The sequence below is a fragment of the Mesoplodon densirostris genome, chromosome 7, assembly GCF_025265405.1.
Source record: "Mesoplodon densirostris isolate mMesDen1 chromosome 7, mMesDen1 primary haplotype, whole genome shotgun sequence".
Classification (NCBI taxonomy): Eukaryota; Metazoa; Chordata; class Mammalia; order Artiodactyla; family Ziphiidae; genus Mesoplodon; species Mesoplodon densirostris.
This window is the reverse complement of record NC_082667.1, coordinates 14355226-14368215: the sequence shown is the minus strand read 5'-3', so window position 1 is coordinate 14368215 and position 12990 is coordinate 14355226. Positions and strand designations below refer to the sequence as shown.

General features: G+C 40.0%; 1 protein-coding gene across 6 annotated transcripts in view; it reads left to right on the top strand.

Moving 5' to 3' along the window:
* The first annotated feature begins 253 nt into the window (after positions 1-253).
* The window catches only part of CSTPP1 (centriolar satellite-associated tubulin polyglutamylase complex regulator 1), a 199982-nt gene continuing 187245 nt past the window's right edge, over positions 254-12990 (top strand). For 4 of the 6 annotated variants that reach the window (XM_060103126.1, XM_060103128.1, XM_060103125.1 and 1 more), the window contains exon 1: positions 276-356. Coding sequence is in view for 1 of the 6 variants with exons in the window: in XM_060103122.1 (XP_059959105.1) it covers positions 311-356 (46 nt within the window). In the remaining 5 variants the exon portion in view is untranslated. Of the gene's footprint in view, positions 357-12990 lie in introns of all 6 variants that reach the window. The other 2 variants (XM_060103122.1, XM_060103123.1) reach the window with 2 other exon arrangements.

The window sequence follows — 12990 nt, the reverse complement described above, 5'->3', positions numbered from 1 at the left end:
ATATGGAGGGCTGGCAATAATTTTTCGACACCGGGAAATATGATGGTTTCAAAGGAACTCTCCACCTCAAATTCCTCTAAAACCAACGCCTCAAGAAAGGGACTCCAAAGAAACTATGACCGCCGCGAAGAGACAGCTCCCGGAACTAGTGTGGCCAACTTGGCGTTGCGATACGGAGACTGTTGGCGTGACACCCCCTCCGCCTCTAGCCTCTCCTCCCGCCGCGTGGGTGCCATGGCAACAGAGAGAGCCCTTGACCTGGCTTCCGGAAGCGGGAGAGCTGGATCTCTGAAGCTACCCTGGTCAAAGGATGCTGAGTCCGGAACGCCTAGCCCTACCGGACTACGAGTATCTGGGTAGGCACTTCCTTCAGCTTCGGGGAAGGAAAGAAGTGCAGACGAATTAGGCCAGGGTTTGGGGAGGAGGCCGAGGCGAGGTCTGAGTGGGAACGGGTAGGGTGGGCTAGGGAGGGGCGGGGTGGGGGCGGGCCAGGGCCTGAACTTGTAAGGCCCAGCGAGGAGGAAAACAGCATCTGGGAGTAAAGAATGCTGAAGTGTACCCGCTGGAGCTCAGACAGTGTGGATTGTGCCCTAAGTGGGCTAGGTTGGAGTTGAGAATTGAGGAGCCTTTGGGGGTATTACTGATATGCTGCCAGTGGAGTAACCTTGGAACCTTGAAGTGCCAAATCAGTCATTCTGTGAACAATCATTTAACCGTTATAGCGGCAACTAACATTTTCGAGCATTTCTTTTACATTAGGCACTATGCTAAGCATTTTATGTGCATTCTTTATTGAATCTTCATAACAGCCCCAGGAGGAGACTGTGTTTTTCTTCCATTTTGCAGACGGAGAAACTGAGGCTGAAGAGGTGACTTGCACAAATAAGGCCACACAGCTATAAAATGGTAGGGCTAGGATCAGAACCTAATTTGCCCACTCCTGAGCTTGAGCTCTTGACCATTAAGGCTATGGCTGTAATACTTTACACACACTGTAACACCTTCAGTGTGTAAGGCATTTACTGGATGAAAGAAGGATATATATATGTTGTGTGTATGTATGTATATACATACACGTATGCACACGTTTTAAAAAATTAATATACTTTAGGGCTTCCGTGGTGGCGCAGTGGTTGAGAGTCCGCTTGCCGATTCAGGGGATATGGGTTCGTGCCCCGGTCCGGGAGGATCCCACATGCCGCGGAGCGGCTGGGCCCGTGAGCCCTGGCCGCTGAGCCTGCGCGTCCGGAGCCTGTGCTCCGCAACGGGAGAGGCCACAACAGTGAGAGGCCCGCGTACCGCAAAAAAAAAGAAAAAAAAAATTGATATACTTTATTTTTTAGAGCAATTTTAAGTTTACAGAAAATTGAGCAGATATTATAGAGTGTTCCCATATACTCCCTCTCTCTCTCACTCAGAGCTTCCCATTATTAACATGTGACATTAATATAGTACATTCATTACAACTGATGAACCAATATTGATACATTATAATTAACTAAAATCCACAGTTTACATTAGGGTTCACTCTTTGTTTTGTACAGTTTTATGGGTTTTGACAAATGCATGATGTCATGTACCAACCATTATAGTATTATGCAGAATAGTGTCACTGCCCTGAAAATCCTCTGTGCTCTGTCTATTCATCCTTTCCTCTGTCCCCCAACCACTGGCAACCATTGATCTTTTTACTGTCTCTAAAGTTTTACATTTCCAGAATGTCATGTAATTGGAATCATAGAGTAAGTAACCTTTTCAGACTGGCTTTTTTCACTGAGCAATATGCGTTTAAGGTCCCTCCATGTCTTTTCCTGGCTTGATAGTTCATTTCTTTTTATCACTGAATAATATTCAATTGTATGGATGTACTATACACATTTTTTAATGAAAAACAATTCTAGTTTAAATTTTTGAATTACTAGTATGGAAACTAGATTAAAAAACATAAAGAAGTTTAGAATGAAAAGTCTCTTCCAACCCCTTTTCCCCCATCTGCCAGTTTCCATCCATCCTCAGCCCCCCACTAGTAACCACTATTTCTGGTTTCCTGTGTATCCTTCCAGAGTTTAGTTTATTATGTATATAAGAGAGAATACACTTTTTTCATTCAGTATATCTTGGAGTGATTTCTGTGTCAGTGAGAGCTTTCTCATTCTTCTAAAAAAATGTTTAGCTACATAGTATTTTAAATAATTTATTTGACCAATTCTCTGTTGGTACACATGTTGTTTTTAGCCTTTTGCTATTACTGAAAATACCCCACTGAATAGCCTGTAATTTTGTGCTGTTGCTAGTATATCTGCAAGGATAAATTCCACAAAGTGAAATTGGTGGGTCAGGGACATATGCATTTTAAATATTGATAGATATTGCCAAATCGTCTTTCACAGGGGTTGTACCGTTTTACACTGCACTAGCAATGTAAGAGTATGCCTGTTTCCCCATAGTCTTTCCAACAAAGTGTATCAAACTCAAACCGTCAGAGTTTTTCAACCTGTTAAGTGACAAGTAGTCCCAGGGTAGATTTAATGTACATTTCTTTTCTGAAGTTGAGCATCTTTTTACCAGGTTTAAGGGTTGTGTGGTTTTTGAAAGGTGTGTGTGTGTATATATATATATATTATATATATATATAATATATATATATAAAGAGCATTGTTATATCGCAGATAATTTTGCATCCAATGAATAATAATATCAATGTCTAACGATGCCTAGACTTTTGCTAAGGATTTTATGTATTTTATCTTATTTACTCAGTACTAATGAATCTATGAAATATTTGAAAAGCCTAGTCTATTGTTCAGTTCCTTGGATGTTTGCGTCAAAGTCTTAACATATTTAAATTATATGTCTCAAAGTCTTGACATATTTAATATACTGGTGCTTTGGTGAGTAGAAGTTGGTGGTCCCTCCATAAGTGACTTTTTTCAGCCACTAATTCAGTGGCAATGTTGATAATTAATGTATAAACAGAATCAAAATTTCAGGTTGGTTGTAAAAGCTTCAGTGTCCAACCACTTGTCTAATTATTGAACCCTGGATTATTGAACCTCCTTCAGGTTCTGTTGCATATTTAAGTGCCTTAACTCCCTGTCCCATTCACCGTCTGGACGTTCATACTGCCCTAAGCAGGGTCATACTACTCATTGGCTTCCTCATGGTTCCTCAGACCATACACCTCTGCTGAAATGCATTTGTCTTTAGTTGAGAACAACCCTGCCCATTACAATTTGGTCTCTTTTAGAGCATGCTGTTGCTGTTTTGAAGCATTCACCCTCAATATAATGACCACTGAAAATCACCCCTTACAGATTAATTTAATAAAATATTTTCTGATTTGAAAATTTAAATACCTACAGAGGTTATTTATTATTATTATTTATTATTATTATTATTATCATTATTTGCGGTACGGGGGCCTCTCACTATTGCGGCCACTCCCGTTGTGGAGCATAGGCTCCAGACGCGCAGGCTCAGCGGCCATGGCTCACGGGCCCAGCCGCTCCACGGCATGTGGGATCCTCCCGGACTGGGGCACCAACCCGTGTCCCCTGCATCGGCAGGCGGACTCTCAACCACTGCGCCACCAGGGAAGCCCTGGAGGTTATTTTTCGCTTGGCTTTTCTTCTTCCTCCTCCTCTCCTCCTCCCCCTCCTTCTCCTTCCCCTTCTTCTTCTTCTTTTTCTTTTAAACAAATTATAAAGTCACATGTGTAGGCCTAGAGAAGAAAATACACATAGAAAAAAAGAAAATTGCATAGATAGGAAAGCTCTAGGTATTCAGTGCATCAGAAAATTGAAAGCTCAATATCCCTTGGTAAGTGTGTCTGGAGACCTCTTTTTAGTATTATGGTATAAATGACAGGGATACCTATTCAGTGAATATCCATAGATTTTCCTTTCTACCTGCTAGCCAGGGCTTATATTTACCTTTTTGACTACTAGTGAAGAAAACAGTCTTTCATCTTGTTGGGTAAACTGATCCATTCCCTGCTGACTTTGTGGATTAGGAACCTGTAATCATGGCCTGGAATGGCTTAGGATCTTAAGATCATCATTACAGAATTGACTCCATGATGTTCGTGCCTGCAGTCATCAGAATGGAGTGATAGGAACTATGTTAATGCCCAGGTGTGAATAGAGAGAGTCGAGTCTGGTAAGGAGATGAAATAAATATACAGCCTTTGAAAGGTTTCCACTTTATGAAAGCTACTTATTGGAAGCTTCTGCCAGAGGCTGAGGTGTGTCTGTGTATCTGGTTGGGTGTGGAGAGTTCTCTAGAGCTGAAGGGCAGCCTGTTCTGGTCCCAGTTTGCAAAACACACTACCTACGTGCTGCCCTGAGTGTAAGCATGAGGGTGTGAGGTTTATTATTTTACCCCACCTAAATTGGTAAGGTGCTTGCTTTCACTTATGCTTCAATTTGCCTCTTCTGTTTCTATGGCTACTGCCTATTCTCACTAAGACTGGTAGTGGATTGGCATAATAGATAACTCCAGGAAATCAGAGATGGTCTTTGTCCTTTGGAGGCTATAGTTTTAGAGGAATCACAATAAACTGGATAGTTATTTTTAAGCTATAGTTTTTGAGCACTTCATTTATGCTTAGCACTGTGCCTTAACTCATTTAATCTTCACAACCACCATACAGGTAAGTATTATTATTAGTCCTATTTAGTAGTTATTAATATCGTCTCCTCATTTTACAAATAAGGAAACTGAGGCTTAGAAAGGCTAATTGATTTGTACAAAGTCACATAGGTGATGATACATAAAAGCAGGGATTCAAATCCAGGTTTACTGGATTCCATGCCTGTTTTTTCCTCTCTACCAATAAGATAAAAATAAACAAACCAAAATATCTATTGCCTGTAAAGGGCAGTGATCCTTGCTTCCCTTTTTTTTTGTGGGGGGGTCTCTCACTGCTGTGGCCTCTCTCGTTGTGGAGCACAGGCTCCTGACGCACAGGCTCAGCGGCCATGGCTCACGGGCCCAGCCACTTGGCAGCATGTGGGATCTTCCCAGACCGGGGCACGAACCTGTGTCCCCTGAATCGGCAGGCAGGCTCTCAACCACTGCGCCACCAGGGAAGCCCACTTGCTTCCCTTTTAAGAATGGAGTTCTTAAACAGTTCATTAGTTGCAAATCAGTTTCCTGAAGACAGGAATTGTATCTTTCTCATCATTGTATACCTACCTTTCACAATATAGACACTTTATACGTACATATGTGTTAAATTGAACATGAATAATCTGAACTTAGGGTCCCCCAAATGTGAGCAATATGTGAGCAATAACTAAGAGTTATTAAGTACTTATTCTGTTGCAGGTAACATTTTATGTGCTTTATAAACAGTAATGCACATGAAGATAGTTTCAATTTTTATCTCCATTTCACATATGAGGAAACTACAGCACAGAGGTATTAAATAACTAGTTAGTGAGTCCTAGAGGCAGAATTCTAATCTAGCAATCTGACTCCAGAGTCCACATTGTTAAACTCCATGCTATGACTACCTTGAGCAACTCCAACAGTGAGGCTCCAACTATTGCATAGACCTGCTTATAATGGTTGCATGGATTCTGGAGTAAGTTCAGGTGACTCCAAGGGCTTAATTTAACATTTCTGCCAGGAGGGGGCATCCTAGGAACCAGGATGGATCAGGGAATAGTAAAATTCCAGTTCCCTCTTGCCACTGGACTCATCTCTCAAAGGCAGGCAATAAGGAAGATAACTTCTAAAAATAAACCATTTAGGAGAGTTTTAATGACAATAATCTATGTACTTTGTGTAGCTGTGTGACCTTGAAGAAGTTACTCAACCTCTCTGTGCCTTAGTTTCCTGATATGCACAATGTACTTACCTCATACATGTAAGCTTTTAGAGCAATGCCTGGCTGCTACATGGTAAAAAGCGGATACACAAAGATGAGTAAGATACCTTTCCTTCTAGAGCACCTGGGTAGGTGCTCAATAAATATTAGCTGCTATTATTACTCCTACATTTTAACAAAAATGTAATACATCTGTGGCAGCCATGAAATTGTGCCTCTCATATCCCCTATTATGTGGAGGGGAGGGTAATTAACTCTGAAGCCCAGCTCTCAATCCAACACCTTGTTCACATTGAGGTCACACTTCCCACAGTCTGCTCCCAGGGGATGACTGGGTGGGGAAGACCCACTTTTATGAGAAGTGTGACTCCTCTGATGGTGACTTTGGCTTGAGGACTCCCACTGCACTGCAGTCTAATACTCTCACTCCCTCGCTCTTCTTTACAAGGGTCAACCCTGCATTGTGGTCTGTCAGCTCTCCCAGCTTCTTCCAGCTCCCTCCCCGTTTTCCCTCATGGGCTTTTCAGTATATCTCTTGCATGTCTGATCCTGTCTTCTTGTCTGCTTCTCAGAGTACCTGGACTAAGACAACATCCAACAGTAACTGATATAGTCCCTTCCAGTCATGAGGTTGATACAGTTTTTTCAAGCCTTGACAAAGGTTCTGACATATGATTCTTTCTATGTTGAAGATTATTAAGTGTAACTAATCTTATTATTTTGCATTTGCTGATATCATAGCACATGATATTTACTTGTTTCACTGCCAGACACAATTTGTTTTTTTGCTTTTGGATGAATCCTGATAAGCAAACTTATTTTTGTTTGAATATAATTAGTGAATCTTCCAAACCCAACCCTATGCTAGGAAACATTGCTATTTACAGTAAGTCAACAGAAATACTGTTAGGACTTTAGAATGCTTGGGTTGTTGCAGAAAGAAAAAGAAATATTACAGATGTTACGCTGACTTCCTAAATCTTTGGAAACTAGGTTTATAATATATAAAGCTGGTCACTTAAAAACAGTAATGAACATGTTCACAAAACCATCTCTTTCCTTTCTTCTTCCCCCCTTCCCCTTCCTTTCTTTTCTTCCTAATTGTTCCTTTCTTTCTTTCTTCCTGAATACCTTCTCTAGATAAAGCAAAGCATGAATATAAAGTGTTCCTCCCTACAGGAAACTTATGCCAAAGATGGGAGATGGGACATATTCATAAATGACTGTAACACAAAGTGACAGTGTTAATAAGTGCCAACCAAACTGGGAAATCGCCAAGACACCTGCATACGTACAGTTCACTTGCTCTATAACGACAGTTATTTCCCATCTCTGGCATAAGTTTCCTGTAGGGAGGAACACTTTATATTCATGCTTTGCTTTATCTAGAGAAGGTATTCAGGAAGAAAGAAAGAAAGGAACAATTAGGAAGAAAAGAAAGGAAGGGGAAGGGGGGAAGAAGAAAGGAAAGAGATGGTTTTGTGAACATGTTCATTACTGTTTTTAAGTGACCAGCTTTATATATTATAAACCTAGTTTCCAAAGATTTAGGAAGTCAGCGTAACATCTGTAATATTTCTTTTTCTTTCTGCAACAACCCAAGCATTCTAAAGTCCTAACAGTATTTCTGTTGACTTACTGTAAATAGCAATGTTTCCTAGCATAGGGTTGGGTTTGGAAGATTCACTAATTATATTCAAACAAAAATAAGTTTGCTTATCAGGATTCATCCAAAAGCAAAAAAACAAATTGTCATGACAGGGGCAGCAGTTCCCTAGGTGGCCCAGTTCTGGGATGTGACTTTGGGATTTGTTCCTGGAAATTCAGCCTAGACTCTGTTTCTTTCACCTTTCTAAGAATTCTGTAAACTACTTAGTAAATGTAATCAATGTGTTCCTTAAATTTTTATTTATTTATTTTTGGCTCTGTTGGGTCTTCATTGCTGCACGTGGGCTTTCTCTAGTTGTGGTGAGCGGGAGCTACCCTTTGTTGCGGTGCGCAGGCTTCTCATTGCAGTGGCTTCTCTTGTTGCGGAGCACAGGCTCTAGGTGCACGGGCTTCAGTAGCTGTGGCACGTGGGCTCAGTAGTTGTGGCTCACAGCTCCAGAGCGCAGGCTCAGTAGTTGTAGTGCATGGGCTTAGTTTCTCCACGGCATGTGGGATCCTCCCGGACCAGGGCTCGAACCCATGTCCCCTGCACTGGCAGGTGGATTCTTAATCACTGTGCCACCAGGGAAGCCCTAATAATGTTTTTGCTGGGGAGAAAAAAGAGCAAGTGAGTTCTAAGGCATGTTGTTTGCTGACCCTTACCCATCCCCATTTCTCCAAGGTAACTGATTGCAGGTGATGTCAGTGTTATTCTAGGGTTTAAATTCTAGGGTTCTGTAAATTATTTACTTTGCTTATCATTTATATATTCAATTAATCTTAAAATCTTTCCTCCAAATGCTGTCCAAAAGTTGGGGATATCTTTTATTTGTTATAAATACCACATTTGCTAAATGAGTAAATTTAGGAAGCTGAGTAGGTAATTAAAGTTTTAAAAACTAATAATAGTAGATCAGAAGAGACAAAATGAGCCATTAGCTTATCTCTAGTTCATTATCCTGTTTATAGCCTTCTTAGCACTTATCACAATTATCTTATTTATCTATTTGTATATTTTGTTACTGTCTGTTTCTTACTAGAATGTAAGCCATAAGGGCAGGCTTATTCTCTCAGTATCTCCAAAATCTAACACAGTGCTTGGCCCAAGTTAAGTGCGCAATTGTTAAATGAATAGTCTGCTTTAAGTAGTAAAATAATTTTTTTTTTCAAATGAGAGAAAGGACTCCAGTTCAACAAATAGTTATTGAATTCCTACTGTGTGAGAGACACTAAGCTTTTTTCTCCTTCTTTCATTGACAAAAAAAAAAAAAGGATGACTGATTAAAATCTTTCCTCTGAATGCTGTCCCAAAGTTGGGGATCACTATTATTTGCATAAATACCATGTTTGCTAAATGAGTAAATTTAATTTCATGGTTGACACATTTTCTTTGTTTCGGTTACACAACAGTAAGGTTTAATTCATTTTATAAAATGATATTTTATGAAGGAAGGAGATTTTATACAATTTGGGGGCATCTCCTTGAGATTCCATCTTCAGTTGGGCAGAGTAATATGCTCTAAGACTGGAATTACCCTTGTCAACTAATCCCTGGGTCCACTGTGTTGGGATGCCCTTGCGCTACTTCCCTACGGGCCTTAGGAAATTGATCATTCTATGATTGGAATTTCAAGTCAAAACACATTTATCTGAGCAGAATTTTAATGATTTATCAAAGAGAGGAGGGATTTTCCCAAACACATCTGAACTTACCAAATTACAGATCCCATTAGCTATGTTTTCTCTTAAGCACCTTTCTTTAAACAAAGTAATTACTGCTGAAATCATCCAATGGATTTTTCATAAAAGCTTGTGACTAAGTTTTGTTTGATTAGCAGGAACGCAGTAAAAGTAAATATTGTTTGAGAAGGCACTTTCAGAGCCCTTTCTTTTTCTTCATTGAATTAGCTTTTTAAAAGCACCGTTCTTTGGAGAGAGTAAGAGCCTTTTTCCAGCTGTCCTATTGTGTAGCTCAAGGTCTTGTTAATACTATTATCTGGCCCTGAGATTACAGGTAATTGTGGTAAAACACAGGCTTCAGTTTCTGTAATCTAAGACAGAAATCTGTTTGTGCACTGGCCTTTGTATCAGGTGTTTGTTAAATTCAGACTTCTCTCACCTGGGATAGCCCACTGCCCCCCACAGTAAACAAAGGTATCTGGCAGGGATGGGGCTACGTTAGAGCCATTGCCATTTTTTTTTCTTTAAAGATCATGTGGCAGAACTCCTCCTGTGGCCAACTTACATACAACATGTGCACTAAATGGGAAAATTATATATTTTAAAATAAGCATGCTTGAGACAATAACACTTTTGAATGTGAAATGTACCAAAAGGCCGCATGTCTCTGGCTTTGCTTGTCAAATGGAGAGGCTGCCAGAACCACTCGGCTCCATGGTTCTCATGCCCTAAAGTCCTGCAAATTGACACGTAAGTAGACAACACACAAAGAAGCTCAGCCCATGAGAAAGTGAGTTTGGGCGCTTGGGCTGGCTTCCTTTCTCTCTGTGTGGATTTCTTTCCAGCTTTGCTTCTTCTGTCCTATCTTAGTTTTTCAGAAAGGAGAGATTAAATGTGTCTGCTATTTCAGCATGTTAACTGCACAGGCAACATGAGGCTAGCACTCAGGCCACTGTTCAGCCTGTCATATGGAAGGAATTGCTTTTCAGGGGAGATTATAATTGTGTATGTAGCCACACAAATGCACATTCTGCCTGGAGGAAAATGCACAGAAGAGGAGGCCTTATGCTGCCACTCAGGTCTCTTTGTGGAGGGCTGCATAAGAAGCCCTTACATGGCATAGTCAACTCTTTTGGGCTTAATGAGTCATCTTTTTGTGTGATGCCTACTTCAAAAAAGGAGGAGGGCGGGGGCTGGGGGGAGAAGAAGAAGCACACTCTTGCCCAAGTGAGTTGCTTTTATTGGCCCTGCAGCTTTGTCTAACAGTTTTGTATATTCCTGATGACATCATTTATAATGCTAGTGCACAGAGAGTAAACAAAAAATAATTTAGCTTTCAGGCATTTAGACAAAACTCAAATAGTGCAATTTAGAGAAATGATAATAAGCTTTATAAACAGTGAGCACATGAGCTTAAACAGCAAGCATGACCCCACTCTTTTTTGGAATGTGATGTGTTGAAAGACGGCTGTAGAGAAAACTAGAAGCTTGACACCTTTGAATTATGTGCAGTTTAGACTTGAGTCCATGGTCTAGTGTTAATCCCAAGCAGTATGTTCTAATTAGTGGATAAAATACAAGCTACCATGTGAGTAAGTCATTAAGCCTCTTGAGCCCTAGCATTTTACCTATAAGAAAGGAAAAGGTAATATTACCACCTACTTCACAGGAATGTTAGAAGACTGAGAAGATAAAACATGTGGAGCTCTTTATAAGAAAGGTATTTTGTAAATAGAAAATAGTATTATTATTCTCCTTCATCAAATTTCCCCAACACATGGAGTTGATAAAAGCTACCTCATAGGAGGTTGAGAGGATGAATTAATTAATATATGTCACGTATCTTAAAGTAAACTATTTAATGAGACCTAAAATTGATTGTCTTTCTTGATAGTCTCTAGGCCACCAAACCTGATATTTAAACACATGATTAACTTATAAAGTCTTATATGTGTCATCAATCTTTTGCCTTGTCTTCAAGGATTGGCATGGTAGAGGATAGTGAATATACAGGTAGAAGACAATAGGTTAGGTCTTCAGGAAGAATGGCCCTGCCTTTTTTCTTTTCAAGGTTATACCTATGAATAGTCTTTGGAGTCTTGCTAATTTTTTTTAAATTAATTTATTTATTTAATTTTGGCTGCATTGGGTCTTCGTTGCTGCATGCGGAGGCTTTCTCTAGTTGCGGTGATTGGGGGCTCCTCTTCGTTGTGGGGCACGGGCTTTTCATTGAGGTGGCTTCTCTTGTTGAGGAGCATGGGCTCTAGGCGTGCGGGCTTCAGTAGCTGTGGCACGAGGGCTCAGTAATTGTGGCTCGCGGGCTCTAGAGTGCAGGCTCAGTAGTTGTGGCACACGAGCATAGTTGCTCCACAGCATGTGGGATCTTCCCGGACCAGGGCTTGGACCTGTGTTCCCTGCATTGGCAGGCGGATTCTTAACCACTGCGCCCCCAGGGAAGTCTGAGTCTTGCTAATTTTTGTTGCCATGTCTGGACATAGGTAGAGACTGTTTTGACCTTTGTTCTTCCAGTAAGAATTTGGTTTTCATATCATGTTTCTAAAGAAACAAACTCATAAGGAAAAGAAGTGATTATTTTGTCTCACACTGTGAACTTTTCTTATCATATTTCTTAGTGGTTAAGAGAAAATAATTATTGTTGAAGGACCTGACATCGAGTTCCCTAACTGGAAAGTCCTTAAACTCAGCCAAGTAATAAAACCAGCTTTAGTTATTATCTTTAGAGGAGAGGGGACACCAGAAGAGAATTTATATTTTTTAATTGACAAAATTATCGCTAACATCTCTGCTTCCATTTTTGTTGGTATTTTCATAAGGTTTTAGGCAACAAAACCTGAGAAGACCCCCTCATGTAATTTTCAAGTTTAAAATTTCATCTGTTGTTTCCAAGTATAGTAACACTTGGGTAACCTCACTTCCCAGATTTAATTTTCTATTAGATGACACTAAATGGGAAACACTATTTCATTTAAATTCTAAATCCTTAGCAGAGATTATTTCTCTTACATTTTTTAAAATACAGAGATAATATTCCAACTTCTAAGTAAGTCCAGCCCCCCAAATACTGTCTTAAGTGGGAAATATATTCAAATAGATGTTCTTGGTATGGCAGCTGGAGTCGTTCTCATATACAGGAGGACTGGAGATAGACAGCAATCTCATTCAGTCCTTACAAGATATTTGTGAGGCAGGTACCAGCCTGATCCTCACTTTTCCATGAGAAAACTGAAATTTAGGTTATGTAACTTGCCCAAGGTCACCAAGCTAGTAAATGTGGAGGTGAAGCTTGAATGAAGTTTATCTGACCCTAGAGCCTGTGTTGTTAGCTGCTTTGCTTTTAGGTCTGATTTCTCAAAGCCCTCTTTCCTATTCAGTTCACAAGGATTGAAGGGTTAGAACTTAATATTTTAACAGAAATGTCTACAGAATATATGATATATTCCCCAGATTCTCTGGTATAATAGAACATAATTTAACATTTCTTTATGTTGTGGTGTCATTATTTGAGACATCATTTATTATATTGTACTGTAGATGTGTTATGACATTTACTCATGAGGGTGGATGCTAGGAAACGGGGACTCAGAGAACTTAAGTAAAATTTCCAATGTTTATATATAATAGATAGCAGTAGGTGGAGCTAAGATTTGACTCTAGTACTTCTGGTTCCAAATTTAGTGGTTTGGGTGCCATTCAAGCAATGTTAGTTAAATCTGACTTTATAATTATTAATTAATGATAAGAACTTCCCCCTATGCTCAAAACTCCCCTCTCTCCAGACTAATGTTTCCTACTTGGTCAGTAAGATGTTG